This window comes from Notolabrus celidotus, chromosome 6, assembly GCF_009762535.1.
Source record: "Notolabrus celidotus isolate fNotCel1 chromosome 6, fNotCel1.pri, whole genome shotgun sequence".
Classification (NCBI taxonomy): domain Eukaryota; kingdom Metazoa; phylum Chordata; class Actinopteri; order Labriformes; family Labridae; genus Notolabrus; species Notolabrus celidotus.
The window spans coordinates 22,717,683-22,730,209 of NC_048277.1; the positions used below are offsets into that span (position 1 = coordinate 22,717,683).

Consider the following 12,527-nt stretch of genomic DNA (forward strand, 5'->3'; position numbering starts at 1 on the left):
AAGAAATGTGTTTTAGCAAATGAGAAATACTGTAATGCTCCCTGGCTGTCACTGTTGGCAGTTGTTGAACACGACCGCCCTCTAGCGGCTGCTTACTGTAAGTACAAAAACAAAACATTTCACTTCCGGGTCGCCTGGAGATTTGAGTTCACCTCACCGTGGTTTGGGTGCTTTCAGTTGGAAAAACTCTGCAGGTTGTTTTCGTGATGTATCATCAACCCGTGCTGAAGAACAGGAGAACTCTGCTCGAGAGGGCAGAGAAATTTGTCTCTGATATTTATTTCACCGACTGCAACTTGAGAGGACGGTGAGGCTGCTTCATTCACACTGCACTGACTGACACTGTAATTCACTGAATACATGGGAGACCATTCATGTTTTGTTTTTGACAGTACAGTTTGTACAGACGACTGTCACACGTGAATCACAGTGGCTACACATTTGTAGTTTGGATGAGGTGTAATTAAGTGACGTGTGATGACACAGCTGTTTCTTAAACAATGCCTTAAGCTGTGCAAATAAATTAACTCCTGTTTGTATGTATTCATCCACACTAACACTTATTGTGAAAGTACAAGAAGTTGTAAATTGCAGATTTGTTCAGAGCACCAGAATATATATGATTTTATGTGATTGGATATTCCTCATCCAATTCAGGGTCTAGAGTTAGGGTTCGAGATATTGGATATATGTGGTGGACAAAGATAAGATAAGATAAGATATTACTTTATTGATCCCCTGATCCCCCGGGGGGGGGGGGGGGGGGGTTCAGTTGTTACAGCAACCCAGACATAAGTACAATCAAGAAGAAGTTTCAATAAGTAAAATAAAATGAAATAAAATAAAATAAAATAAGTAAAAATAAAAATAGATAAATAAAGCTAGAATACAATTTAGATATATACAATGTTACAATAGAATTAGATTAAATAGAAGTAATTACAGGCAGTATTAAAAATGTTTCAGTAGTGACAGGTTGACATGGTGTGATAATGGTTGGTAATGACAAATTAAGCAATAAATAAAAATAAATATGGGTATGTAATATGACCATGAGTTGTAGTTACAATAATAATGTAATATAACATAACATACAACATAACATAACATAATATAATATGGCAAAGATAATTATAATACAGTATATTATGCATTATAATGCCAGCAGCAGTCAAGAGAGTAAAGTACAGCTTCATTACTTAAGTCAAAGTATAGATCCTCCAGGTCAAATATTACTCCAATACAAGTGAAAGTTGCTCTGTCAGATTATTACTTGAGTTAAAGTACTGGAGTACTTGCTTTTAAAAATACTTAAATATTCAAAGTACTTCTTAAAATATCTCCAAACCTATTTTCACAAAGCATGGGGGCAGTCAAGAATGCATGGATGTACCTTCTGCTATGTTCTGTTTATCTAGAAAACATTATTTAATATCTAAAAAGTATACCATGCAATTCTAAGTTACGATAAGCACAGACAAGTTTGAAATGTTCATCTGGAATGAAACAAGTGTGTTCGCTACAGACCTCGACATGCTTTCTCAGGTTAGATGGTGATTTGTAGGCTGTAATGAAGTTTGTGTGGTAAAAAGATCAGAGATTTACTACAAAACGTATCATTCTTTATTTAAAAACCTCAAACGTGGGTTTAAAATAAGGCCGTGGTGCTCAGGGGATCAGGGCCATAGTCATCATTACCAATACTAAATGAACGGACTGATCTGCATTTCCACAAGTACCCGAACAGTTTACGGTCTTTGGGATCTGATTTCAGGAAAGAAAATTGATCAGCTGACTTCAAAGCAAAAGTAGTGAGTAACTAGAGCACTGATAGAAATGTATTGAAGTAAAAAGTATGAGATTTGTCTTTTAAATGTAGTGGAGTAAAAGTAATAAGTACGCCCAAATAATAATACTCAAGTAAAGTACAGATCCTCAAAAAATGTACTGAAGTACATTTACTTTGTTATTGTCCACCACTGGATATATGACGGCTAGACTGACTAAATTTAATCTGTAGTCCTAAGGCAGGTACTTACATAAAACATAAAGATTTAAAACTACAGGATGTCACAAAACAGTTAACAGGACACTTCACAAACTGAATTACAAACAGATTTTACATACAAAATGTTTTTGACATCATTTTTTTGTCTGTACAGGCTCTATGGAGACTCTTGCCCACTGGAGTCCATTACCTCTTTCTTGTCCCCCAAAAGAATCACTTTTAGCGAAGCTTCCCAGCAGATCTTTGCCCCTCATAAACTGGGTGACACCTTTGGACCCACGTAAGTTATATAGTGTCAGATTTTATCACCCTCACATCTTTGGTTGCACTTTTAAGATCTTGGCAACAACCAAAGTCTTTGATGCTCTATAAAGGTGGTGGACTTGCTGGTTTAAAGTGACCCTGAAAATCCCTGAGTCCTGGAGAGGGAAAGAGGTTCATCTTCTGTGGGAAAGTGATGGAGAAGCAATGGTTTGGAGGGATGAGCAGCCAGTACAGGTAACGCAGCAGTAGTGTAATGCAAAGTGGACTAGACATTATATATTTAACCCATTATCGTCTCTCATTTTGGCATGCGATGTGTTACATTTCAGGGCCTCACTAAAGAGGGAGAAAAGACGAGTTACATCCTGTCTGACTGTCTGAAAGATGATGAGCCACACAGGTGAGTTAACTAAAACTTACTTCATCTTCCATCACTGCATCTCTAACTGTGCTTACTGAGCTATTTCGCTGGCCTCCATAAAAATCTGAATATTTCCTGTTGTTCTTTAGTCTCACTCTTTATGTAGAGTTGGCCTGTAATGGGCTTTTTGGAGCTGGTAAGGATACCTTCATAGGAGCACCAGATCCAAGCAAGAAGTTTTCTGTACAGAAGGCTGAGCTGGTGGTGTTCAACCGAGATGTGCGGGAGCTGCTTACTGATTTTGAGATGCTGATTGACATTGTCAAGGTACAGTTAAAACATGCTACTGCAATGCTTTTCTTTAGTTGAGGTTCAATAAAAGAATAAACCTCTATAAAATCTTCCCTCTTCCCTCACAGGAACTCGGGGAGGGAGAGCAGCGAAGCTATCAGGCACTCTTCACCGTCAATGAGATGGTAAACCTCTGCAATCCCTCTGATACAAACACCTTCTCTAAAGCTCGAAGCCTCGCCCACAACTTCTTCAGCCAGAGGAATGGAGAGAGCCAGCACACAGCTCATGCAATGGGTCACTGCCACATAGACTCAGGTATATCCTTTTTGTTTTAATACTTTATTTTTCAAACATCTTTTAGGATACAAGATACACAACAGCTCTGTTGCACTGTATTTTTACAAGTCATGTAAAGGAAAGAGTAAAAACCTAAAGTAGAATATTAAATGAAATAGAAATAAATTAAAATGAATGTAAAATAATAACAGTAACAACAATAACAACAACAATAATAGTAATACTACTAATAATAATAATAGTTATTATGATATTAATAAAAATAATAATGGTAATGAATTAGAAGGAAGTAGCTACAGTTGTATGTTCTGTCTATACAGGTCACAGAGCAACAAAAACACCAGTATTAACAGTAACAGTTTGGGGGAGATGCATATAGTCACCAGAAACTACAGCAATAACAACATCGTTTACATAGATCAAAGTATATTAAATGTAAGTTAGGTTATCACCTCTGTGTGTGAGATATGTATTCCATTTTTCCCAGAAAAAGTCTCATATCTGTCTTAGTTTGTAAGTCATATGCTCCATGCTTTGAATGTTTATCACAATGTCTATCCATTGATTAGTAGTGGGTGGATCCCTACAGAGCCATCGCCTTGTTATGGCCTTTTTGCTCGCCAACCATAAAAAATTTCAAGAGGTATCTATCACTTTTAGGTAACTTTAAGTCCATGTTTCCCAGGTAAAAAGTCAGAAAAGAAAATACAAAATCATAGCCCAAGACTTCTCTGGCTATTCTATGGACATCCTCCCAAAAGGTTTTAATAGCCGGACAACCCCAAAAATATGTGTGTGTGGTCTGCCATATCGTTGCCACATTCTCTCCAGCATTTGGGTTGTGCGTTGGGCTGTCTAGATTTGAGTATTGAGACTCAGGTATATTCTGTTCTTAAGAATCAATCTGTTACCCTCTCTGTGCTCCAACAGTACTTAATCTTGACTTTTTTTGCATCAAAGTAGGGAAATAAATTTGATAATAATAGGTTCAGTCTAAATTACATAGATTCTACCCCACTGTCTCGGCTGCATGTGACAGATGCAAATCAGATGTGGGGACTGTGGCTCATCTTTTTTGGTTCTGTACTCAAGAGTTTTTGGGAAAGGATCTTCAAGCTATACAGTAGCATATACAACAAATCACTTCCTCCCGACTGCCTCACCGTCATTCTAGGCTGCTCCGATTACTTTCTCACTCCTCCATCTGCCCTGCAACAGGCCTTAAAGCTTGGTTTGGTTATAGCTAAGAGAGCAATCCTGTGTCAGTGGAAGTCAGCTACGCCTCCCTCCTTTAACTGTTGGTTGAGTGAAATGGTTTCCTGTCTGTACCTGGAGGAGATATGACATACTCTTTCAAACTCATACACTAAGTTTGTGAAAATTTGGGGTCCCTTTATTGAATATATCAAAAGTACAAAAACTGCTACCTGATTAATTTAGGCATTGTTTGGACTGCGCTGATGGTGGGTTGTTACACCTTAGACAGAACATATGGACTCTGCTAGTGGATCTTTAATTTACCCTTGGACTTTTAGACAGTGGAATGTCATCAATTATTTACTTTCTTCATTTTGGTCTGACACTGATTTAATATCTCACCTTGCTGTTAGATGACAGCATGGGCATGTATGTATGCATATTTTCTTTGTTCTGTCTGTTTGTTTTTTTTGTTTTGTGTTTTGTCTTTTGATAGCTTTCCATTCCAATGATGTGCGTGCCTATTACTTTCCTTCCTTTTTATTATGGTTTGTCTGTCTGTTTTCTTGTCTTGTTATATAACAAAAAATTTAAAATAAGGTATTTAAAAAAAACAAACAAACAAAAAAACAAAAAAGGTTCAGTCAGACAACTCTTGCAGTAGCATGACATCGTTCTTGTTTGCTGTCTAGACCCTGATCTAATTTGTTTTACGTGCAGAAATTTGAGGAGTGATGAGATGAAAGTTTCATCCCCTACTTGGGTTATATTAGTCTGTATGTACTCTGTATCTGCAGCTTGGCTGTGGCCCTATGAAGAGACCATCCGCAAATGTGGCCGAAGCTGGGTGACAGTGATCCGTTTAATGGAGAAGAACCCTGATTTTATTTTTACTTGCTCTCAGGTAATTCACCATAAATGCAGCTCTCAGTTATTCAAGTTTAAAAAATCCATGCTTCTGTTTTGACTTTTTTTTCCTCTCTCCAGGCTCAGCAGTTCCAGTGGGTGAAGAGCTGGTATCCAGGCCTCTTCTCTGAGATTAAGAATTACGTCAAGAAAGGACAGTTCATTCCAGTAGGGGGAACCTGGGTAGAAATGGTGAGCTTGTACCTGCAAAAAATATATTTCCCCTATCTTGATTATTTAACTCTACTGAATTCTCAATATCCCAGGCTAAGATATGCTAATTGAATGTTTGCCTGTCAGGATGGTAACCTGCCTTCAGGTGAGTCCATGGTGCGACAGTTCCTGGAAGGCCAGCGCTTCTTTAACCAAGAGTTTGGGATCCATTGCAAAGAGGTAGGCATTTGTACAGAAAGAAAACACACAACCTGCTGCTTTGCATCTTTGGACACTTCTTTTTCTCACACAGGTTTCATTTCAAGATTGTATGTTTTTCTTTCAGTTCTGGCTTCCGGATACGTTTGGCTACTCTGCCCAACTTCCACAAATCATGCAGGGATCTGGCATATCCAATTTCCTAACACAGAAGCTGAGCTGGAACCTGGTCAATACATTCCCTGTAAGAACAATAACCAAACCATGTGAAAGTAAAACTAAGTGAGGAGGTTTTGAATTCATAGTTTTTATTTCTCTTTCCCAAAGCACAACACGTTTTTCTGGGAAGGTCTGGATGGCTCCAAGGTTTTAACCCACTTCCCACCAGGAAATTCCTACGAAATGAAGGGCAAGGTTGAAGAAGTGAGTTTGGATTTCAGTTAAGCTTTCTGAATGTTGAGTCTGGTAAGATTGTATTTACAAGCTTGCATTTATCTGGGTTTCAACAGCTGGTGAAAACAATGAAGAAAAACAAAGACAAAGGGCGGGCAAACCACAGCGCGGTGCTGTTTGGTTTTGGTGATGGCGGGGGAGGACCCACACAGCTCATGCTAGACAGGCTGCACCTGGTCCAGGACACAGATGGACTTCCCAAGTCAGTTCCTGTCCCCACACTTAAACTCAGCACTCATAAGTTACGACAAAGCCCAAACTGAGGTGGAAACACATCTAATGAATAAATCAGTCATGATTTTTATACTAACTTTTCCTGCACTTTAGGAAGTTTAATTTGGGCATGTTAGCACGTAGGCAGTAGTCACCTCCTTTCTTGTTGAACAAGGATGTGAGTGATGTCTGCTGATGTCATTGTTGGCTTTTTATACAATGCTATGCAATGTAGTCACAATTTAGTCAGAGTGAATAAGAGAGGTGTAACCAGAGTCGTCAGTGGTAACTCCCGTCTCTGATTCTTGTGTTTCTAAGGGTTCAGACATCCAGTCCTGACAAGCTTTTCTCTCAGCTCCAGGCTGACTCAGCTCTGCTCTGCACCTGGACTGGAGAGCTCTTCCTGGAGCTGCATAACGGGACCTACACTACACAGGCACAGGTGGAAAAAAACTCTCTTCAGGGTCCTAACATTAGAGGGAAACAACCCTGGTCTCTGAGAGGAATTTGTGAATCCAAGCAGAAAAAATTGGACATAAGAAAAATAGTAAACTTTGTAAAACACAATTTTAATGAAGATGTTTCAGAGTTGTAAATATACTCTGGATGTACAACATAATACTCCAACTCACTTTAGAGGAATTAGGAGATTTAAATACTTAGAACAATTACTAATTTTACCATTTATTAACAGTCTTGATTCTTTTTAATATTAAATATTTTTTGTGTAAAATAATACATTTGCAGAAACAAAGACAAGGGTGGTACTTGCCCTAAAATTAATATTTAATTTTGCTATATATAAACCTGTTGGATACAAAATTCTCCATCTTAGGGATCTACTAAGTTGTTCAGTGTTGTTTCTTTAATGATGTGCAGTTTTTTTCATGTTGCCTCAATTTTTATTCCAGATTAAACAAGGGAACCGTCAGTGTGAGACACTGCTTCACGATGTAGAGATAGCTAGCAGCCTGGCACTGTGTCAGGTCAAAGCATTTCAGTATCCTGAGGACAAACTGCAGGAGCTCTGGAGGTTCAGTAACACACCCTTTGATGAGGAAGAATAAATAAATAAGTCTTCCTGCTACTGTTACAAAGCTGTTTCTGTTCTGTGAATTCTTTTAGGCTGCTTCTTCTGAACCAGTTCCATGATGTGATTCCAGGCAGCTGCATCGAGCTGGTTGTGGAGGATGCACTCAGGTATTATGAAGGTACAGTTTCCGGTAGCTGTCCATTAAAGTCAGAGTCAAATTGATTTGTTGTTTTGCAAAATAAAAGCCCACCATCACTCTGTGTTTTAGAAATACGTAGTGATGGTGCTTCACTGCTGAATAATGCTCTTGGAGTCCTGGGGTCAAAAGGAGGAGACGCTGGTGTGTTCAACTCTCTGCCATGGGAGCGCCATGAAGTGGTACAGGTTCAAGATGCTCCTGGAAAATCTAGTCTGGGTATGTGATAAGAAGTTTATTATTTAGTTGCTTTCAAAACTCTTACTGTATATCTAATGCTGTTTGATGTTTGTTGTTTTGCAGCTCTGGTGAAAGCTCCCAGCATGGGTTTGTCTCCAGTCAAAGACACACCGCCTGTGGTTCCAGTCTCTGTCACTGTGCAGGTGTGCGTCACATCCAGACAGTGGTTAATTCATTTAGCCATGATGTAATTTGATTATGCTAACAGAGATGTCATGTGATCTCACAGGGTGATGGCACTGTCCTCATGGAGAATGGGATTTTAAAGACTGTCATAAACAAAGATGGCACATTGGCATCACTGAGTTTGATCGATGCAAACAGGTACTCTAGAGCCACATGTGAAAGCTTTCGTTTTCTCCCAGAGAAATAAAAGTAACTAACATCTCCTCTGCCTCTCTGTTTGTTCCAGAGAAGCTATCTCTGACGGATGTCGTGGGAACCAGTTTGTCATGTTTAATGATGTCCCTCTGTACTGGGATGCTTGGGATGTGATGGACTACCACCTGCAGACAAGGTGTCAGTCATTACTGTTGAATCTAGATGCATGTCACAGTAATAGCTTGTTTTGTAGATCGAGGCAGATGGCTGTTTAACATGAGTCTGGTTCTGCTGGAGGTTTCTGCCTGTTAAAAGGAAGTTTGTCTTTACCACTGTAACTAGCTAAATACTACAAAGTTAAGATGAGATAAGACTGGGTCCTTTCTGTAAGAAGGGACTTGATCTTATCCTGTTTTGATGTTGGGTCTTTGTTAGTAATAGAACATAGAGAACGGTCTAGACCTGTTTTTAAGATAAGATTTTGAGATAACATTTCCTTTGATTTGGCGCTATATAAATAAAGATTGATTGATTGATGTGAATATGAAAACCTAAACACTGTCGAACCTGCCGAACAGGAAGCCGGTTCTGGAGGTGATTAAGCCCGTTCATGTGGTGTCTTCAGACCCACTCAGAGGCAGGATCAGCTACACCCTCAGGATCAGCGATAAGAGCACCATCACTCAGGAGATTATCGTGGATGCCATGTGTCCTTATGTCAAGTTTAACACAGAGGTGTGTCTCTAAAAAAAAAAAAACACTGATGCATTGTGTAAAATAGTTTCAGCACACATGATTTAGAACCTGGGTTGCCTTCTCCAATTTCAGGTGACATGGGCTGAGTCACACAAGTTCCTTAAAGTGGAGTTCCCCGTGCGAGTACACAGCCCCAATGCCACCTACGAGATCCAGTTTGGCCATCTACAGAGGCCCACACACAGGAACACTTCATGGGACTGGGCCAGATTTGAAGTAAGACCCTATAATCAATCTCTACAGTAATGTTTCTACCAAAGCATCAAGGAATTATGTTCACAGGGAATGCTTCTCAAGTAGTTAAAGGTTCTACCAGCCCACTGTGGCTGTGTCTACAAAGATCAGAAAAGTAGGAAACAGTTCTGCCCTACATTCCTTGTGTTTTGAGAAAGTTTTAACCTTGTAGCAGGAACCTTTGGGCGGTAGATAAAACAGCCTGGGAAAATATAAACCCTGGTCCCTGCAGCTGAGATCGACTTAGCTCCGAAAATCCTGATACCTGAGGGATGCTCCTGTGTGAATAAAGATTCGTTATGCTAGCTTGATGTTCCCCTGATAAGACTGATATCAGTGATGATGTTTTTACTAAAGATGTGTTGGTGAAATGCCTTGTTTTATTCGTAGTTTTTTCTTCTTCTCAGGTTTGGGGTCACAAGTGGGCCGATCTGTCTGAGCATAACTTTGGAGTTGCATTGCTGAATGACTGTAAATACGGATACTCAGTCCACAAGAACACTATGACCCTATCATTGTGAGGATTCCTACTGTTCAACCAACAGAACAATTCAATGAGCTTAGATGTATTTAGTCTGTGCATTAAATTGTGTGTTTGTCCTAGACTGAGAGCACCAAAGTCCCCAGATGCCAATGCTGACATGGGCACTCATCATTTCAGCTACGCCATCATGCCGCACACAGGTAGTGTTTTACTGTTTTCAAATAACATGCTCCTGTGACACATAAATAAAAAACCTGAGACAACTTGTACTTTAATAATCTGTGTTGAAATTAAGGATCCTTCCAAGATGCCTCCGTCATCCAGTTCGCCTACAATCTGAACTACCCTCTGAGGTCAATCCAGTGCGCTCCTGACACCCAGTCGTGGAGTGCCTTCTCAGTCCGCTCTGCAGCAGTCATCCTTGAGACCATCAAACAGGTGAACCTTTAGATCCAACGCTTGACCTAGCTTGACTTACTCCACTGAACCCATTGATGACTGTTTACTCTATTTACAACAATAGGCCGAGGACAGGAAGGGGGCATTAGTTGTCCGTCTCTATGAGTCACACGGCAGTCGTGTGACTGCTACTCTCTGCACTACCCTTCCAATCAAGGAGGCTTGGCAGTAAGCACGTCTTTCTTTGTATATTGTTTACAGCTGTCTGGTTTCATACAAGGCATTGTCTTCTATGAACAAAACTATTTTCGTCCTCTTTCAGTTGTGATCTGTTGGAGAGAAAAGACCCGGCCCATCCTGCACACATTACGTCAAAGGGAATCACTCTGAACTTCAGCCCATTTCAAATCATGTCACTTCTACTCATCTTCTGAGTTTAACTGCATCTTACCAAAACTAAATATCACATCTGGTGCTGCTCTCATCTCATTGACAAGTAAAGGAGGATCACTTTGAGCTAATCAGAGATTTTATTTTTTTATTTTATTTTTTTTGTATCAGATCAATAAAAATGTGCACAACTTTTGTAGAAACATGTTTTATTAAAAAATATATAAGAAAGTACAAAACATAAAAATGCCCCATACAGCTGTTTCTTCTCCCTTTAGCTTTTACTTGCTGCTCTGTCTGGTCACTCTTCCACTGCAAGTCTGTGCACCTGCAACAAAACAAAACCTTCAGGTTAAGATTCTGTTTACATGTCTTTCAGAAGTGCAGTTACCTTCAGGGGGTAAGTAAGAAAACTACATTGATGTGATCCTTTTTTTTTAAGTTGATCATACAATTCTTACAACTACTACTTGTTTTTTTCTAGAAATTAAAACTATGGGGGAAAACTCAACTCAACTTTATTTATAAAGCACTTTAAAAACGACCACAGCCGAAACAGAGTGCTGCACATTAATAGATAAACAATGCAGGCATAAAACAAATCAAACAGGATAATAAAACAATAAAAACAATAGAAACAACAAATAAAAACGTAAACTAAAACAGGAGCAGAGTGGCATGCAGGGTGGAAAGCCAAGGAATAAAAATGGGTTTCAAGACAAGTTTTAAAAATGGAGAGTGAGGAGGCTTGTCTGATGTGGAGGGGAAGCTCATTCCATAATTTAGGAGCAGCAACATAAAAAGCTCTATCCCCTCTGAGCTTCCGTTTTGACCTCAGTACTTCCAGGAGCAGCAGATCAGCTGACCTGAGGCACCGAGCTGGAGTGTAGGGGTGAAGGAGCTCAGAGGTAAGGCGGGGCCAGACCATTTAAAGATTTAAAAACAAATAAAATAATCTTAAAATGGACTCTAAAGTGCACAGGTAGCCATTGGAGGGAGGCCAGGATTGGAGTAATGTGCTCCCTCTTACGTACTTCAGTTAAGAGGCGAGCGGCTGCATTTTGCACCAACTGGAGACGTGGGAGGGAGGACTGACTAACTCCAATATAGAGTGAAAACATATGCTTGTAGTTGCTCTGGAACAAAGGATGATGGTTTCACTTTAGCCACTTGTTGCCTAAATTAATTTCACGTTTTAAAAAAATACATCCTTAAAAACTTTTTTTTACACTTGCCACTACATTTTCTTCACGAAAGGCTTATGGTAACTTAGAAATTACAGGGGAAAAAACACCTACAAAACTTAGTTGCTAATGGACACACAAAAAAATGAGGAGCCATGAGGGATTCAAGTGTTTATTGTATCTTATTTTTGAAGTTTAGGGTAGTTTATTGTTTGTATATGTTTTATGGGGTTATTTTTGGTGTTTGTTTAAGATATGGTTTATCGTGGGGTCAGTTAATTAGGTTATTTACGGGTCATGTGTTAGGGGCGGGGATATTGGGTTCATTTAGGCTACCTGTTTTCTTTTGTTTGCAGGTAGAGAGGGGGTCAGCTGAGTCTCCGTACTTTTTGTTGACCGCTTACTTTTCGCTTATTAGGGGAGAACAGAGTTGGTTGTCACACGGGTTGGTTGGCATACTCGTTATATCTTGCCTCCAGAAGGCACTGTCTCTCAAATTGGGGTATGGACATTTCCAGAATTAGGATCAGAGCTCACTTACATAGTCGTCTCTGGAGTAAGACAGCTGAACTTGAGGTGAGAGGACTTTTTGTGTTTTTCATGTCAAATTGTAAATATTCAGCTCCTCAGTATTTTTCTTCTAGGCTTTTAAACGATGGGTTTATAACAAAAGAAGTGTTATCCTTACAAAGTGTGAAGGGAAAGCTATAGTTTAGATTTTATTAGCTAGCTAAGCAGTTGTTAGATGGTTGTTAGCCTTGATGCTAGCAAAAAATTCCAGTTGGGGTTGGTCGTCATATTCTCTTTGGGGTCAGTTGTCACATGTAACAACCAACCCCTATGTTGGCAAAATCATGCATGGTGAAATTAGTTTGAATGCGCAGACCCTACATTTGCCATCACTGTAACTCAGACAGTGACTGCA

At 39.5% G+C, this 12,527-nt stretch overlaps 2 protein-coding genes across 3 annotated transcripts in view; one reads left to right on the forward strand and one right to left on the reverse strand.

Annotated features, from left to right (window-relative positions):
- man2c1 (mannosidase, alpha, class 2C, member 1) lies at window positions 1-10,614 on the forward strand. The gene is made up of 26 exons (XM_034685772.1): window positions 1-307; window positions 2,163-2,288; window positions 2,383-2,506; window positions 2,602-2,672; window positions 2,783-2,960; window positions 3,053-3,242; window positions 5,219-5,325; window positions 5,409-5,519; window positions 5,628-5,720; window positions 5,827-5,943; window positions 6,027-6,122; window positions 6,209-6,354; window positions 6,684-6,807; window positions 7,277-7,398; window positions 7,491-7,576; window positions 7,667-7,813; window positions 7,898-7,977; window positions 8,064-8,158; window positions 8,247-8,351; window positions 8,734-8,890; window positions 8,984-9,127; window positions 9,553-9,662; window positions 9,750-9,829; window positions 9,925-10,067; window positions 10,153-10,256; window positions 10,351-10,614. The coding sequence occupies exons 1-26, from the start codon at window positions 207-209 to the stop codon at window positions 10,460-10,462; spliced, it is 3,069 nt and encodes a 1,022-aa protein (XP_034541663.1). The 5' UTR covers window positions 1-206; the 3' UTR covers window positions 10,463-10,614.
- neil1 (nei-like DNA glycosylase 1) overlaps window positions 10,611-12,527 on the reverse strand; it is a 21,053-nt gene continuing 19,136 nt past the window's right edge. For both annotated transcript variants that reach the window (XM_034685779.1, XM_034685778.1), the window contains exon 10: window positions 10,611-10,746. In XM_034685779.1, the coding sequence (XP_034541670.1) occupies window positions 10,700-10,746 (47 nt within the window). In that variant the 3' untranslated portion in view covers window positions 10,611-10,699. The remainder of the gene's footprint in view (window positions 10,747-12,527) is intronic.

What these genes read in the sequence shown, in the direction of transcription:
- man2c1 (XM_034685772.1), top strand. Translation starts at nt 207, where the DNA reads ATGTATCATCAACCCGTGCTGAAGAACAGGAGAACTCTGCTCGAGAGG. An exon ending in TCCTTGAGACCATCAAACAG is followed by an intron (nt 10,068 to 10,152) that starts GTGAACCTTTAG and finishes TTACAACAATAG; the next exon opens with GCCGAGGACAGGAAGGGGGC. An exon ending in CCAATCAAGGAGGCTTGGCA is followed by an intron (nt 10,257 to 10,350) that starts GTAAGCACGTCT and finishes GTCCTCTTTCAG; the next exon opens with TTGTGATCTGTTGGAGAGAA.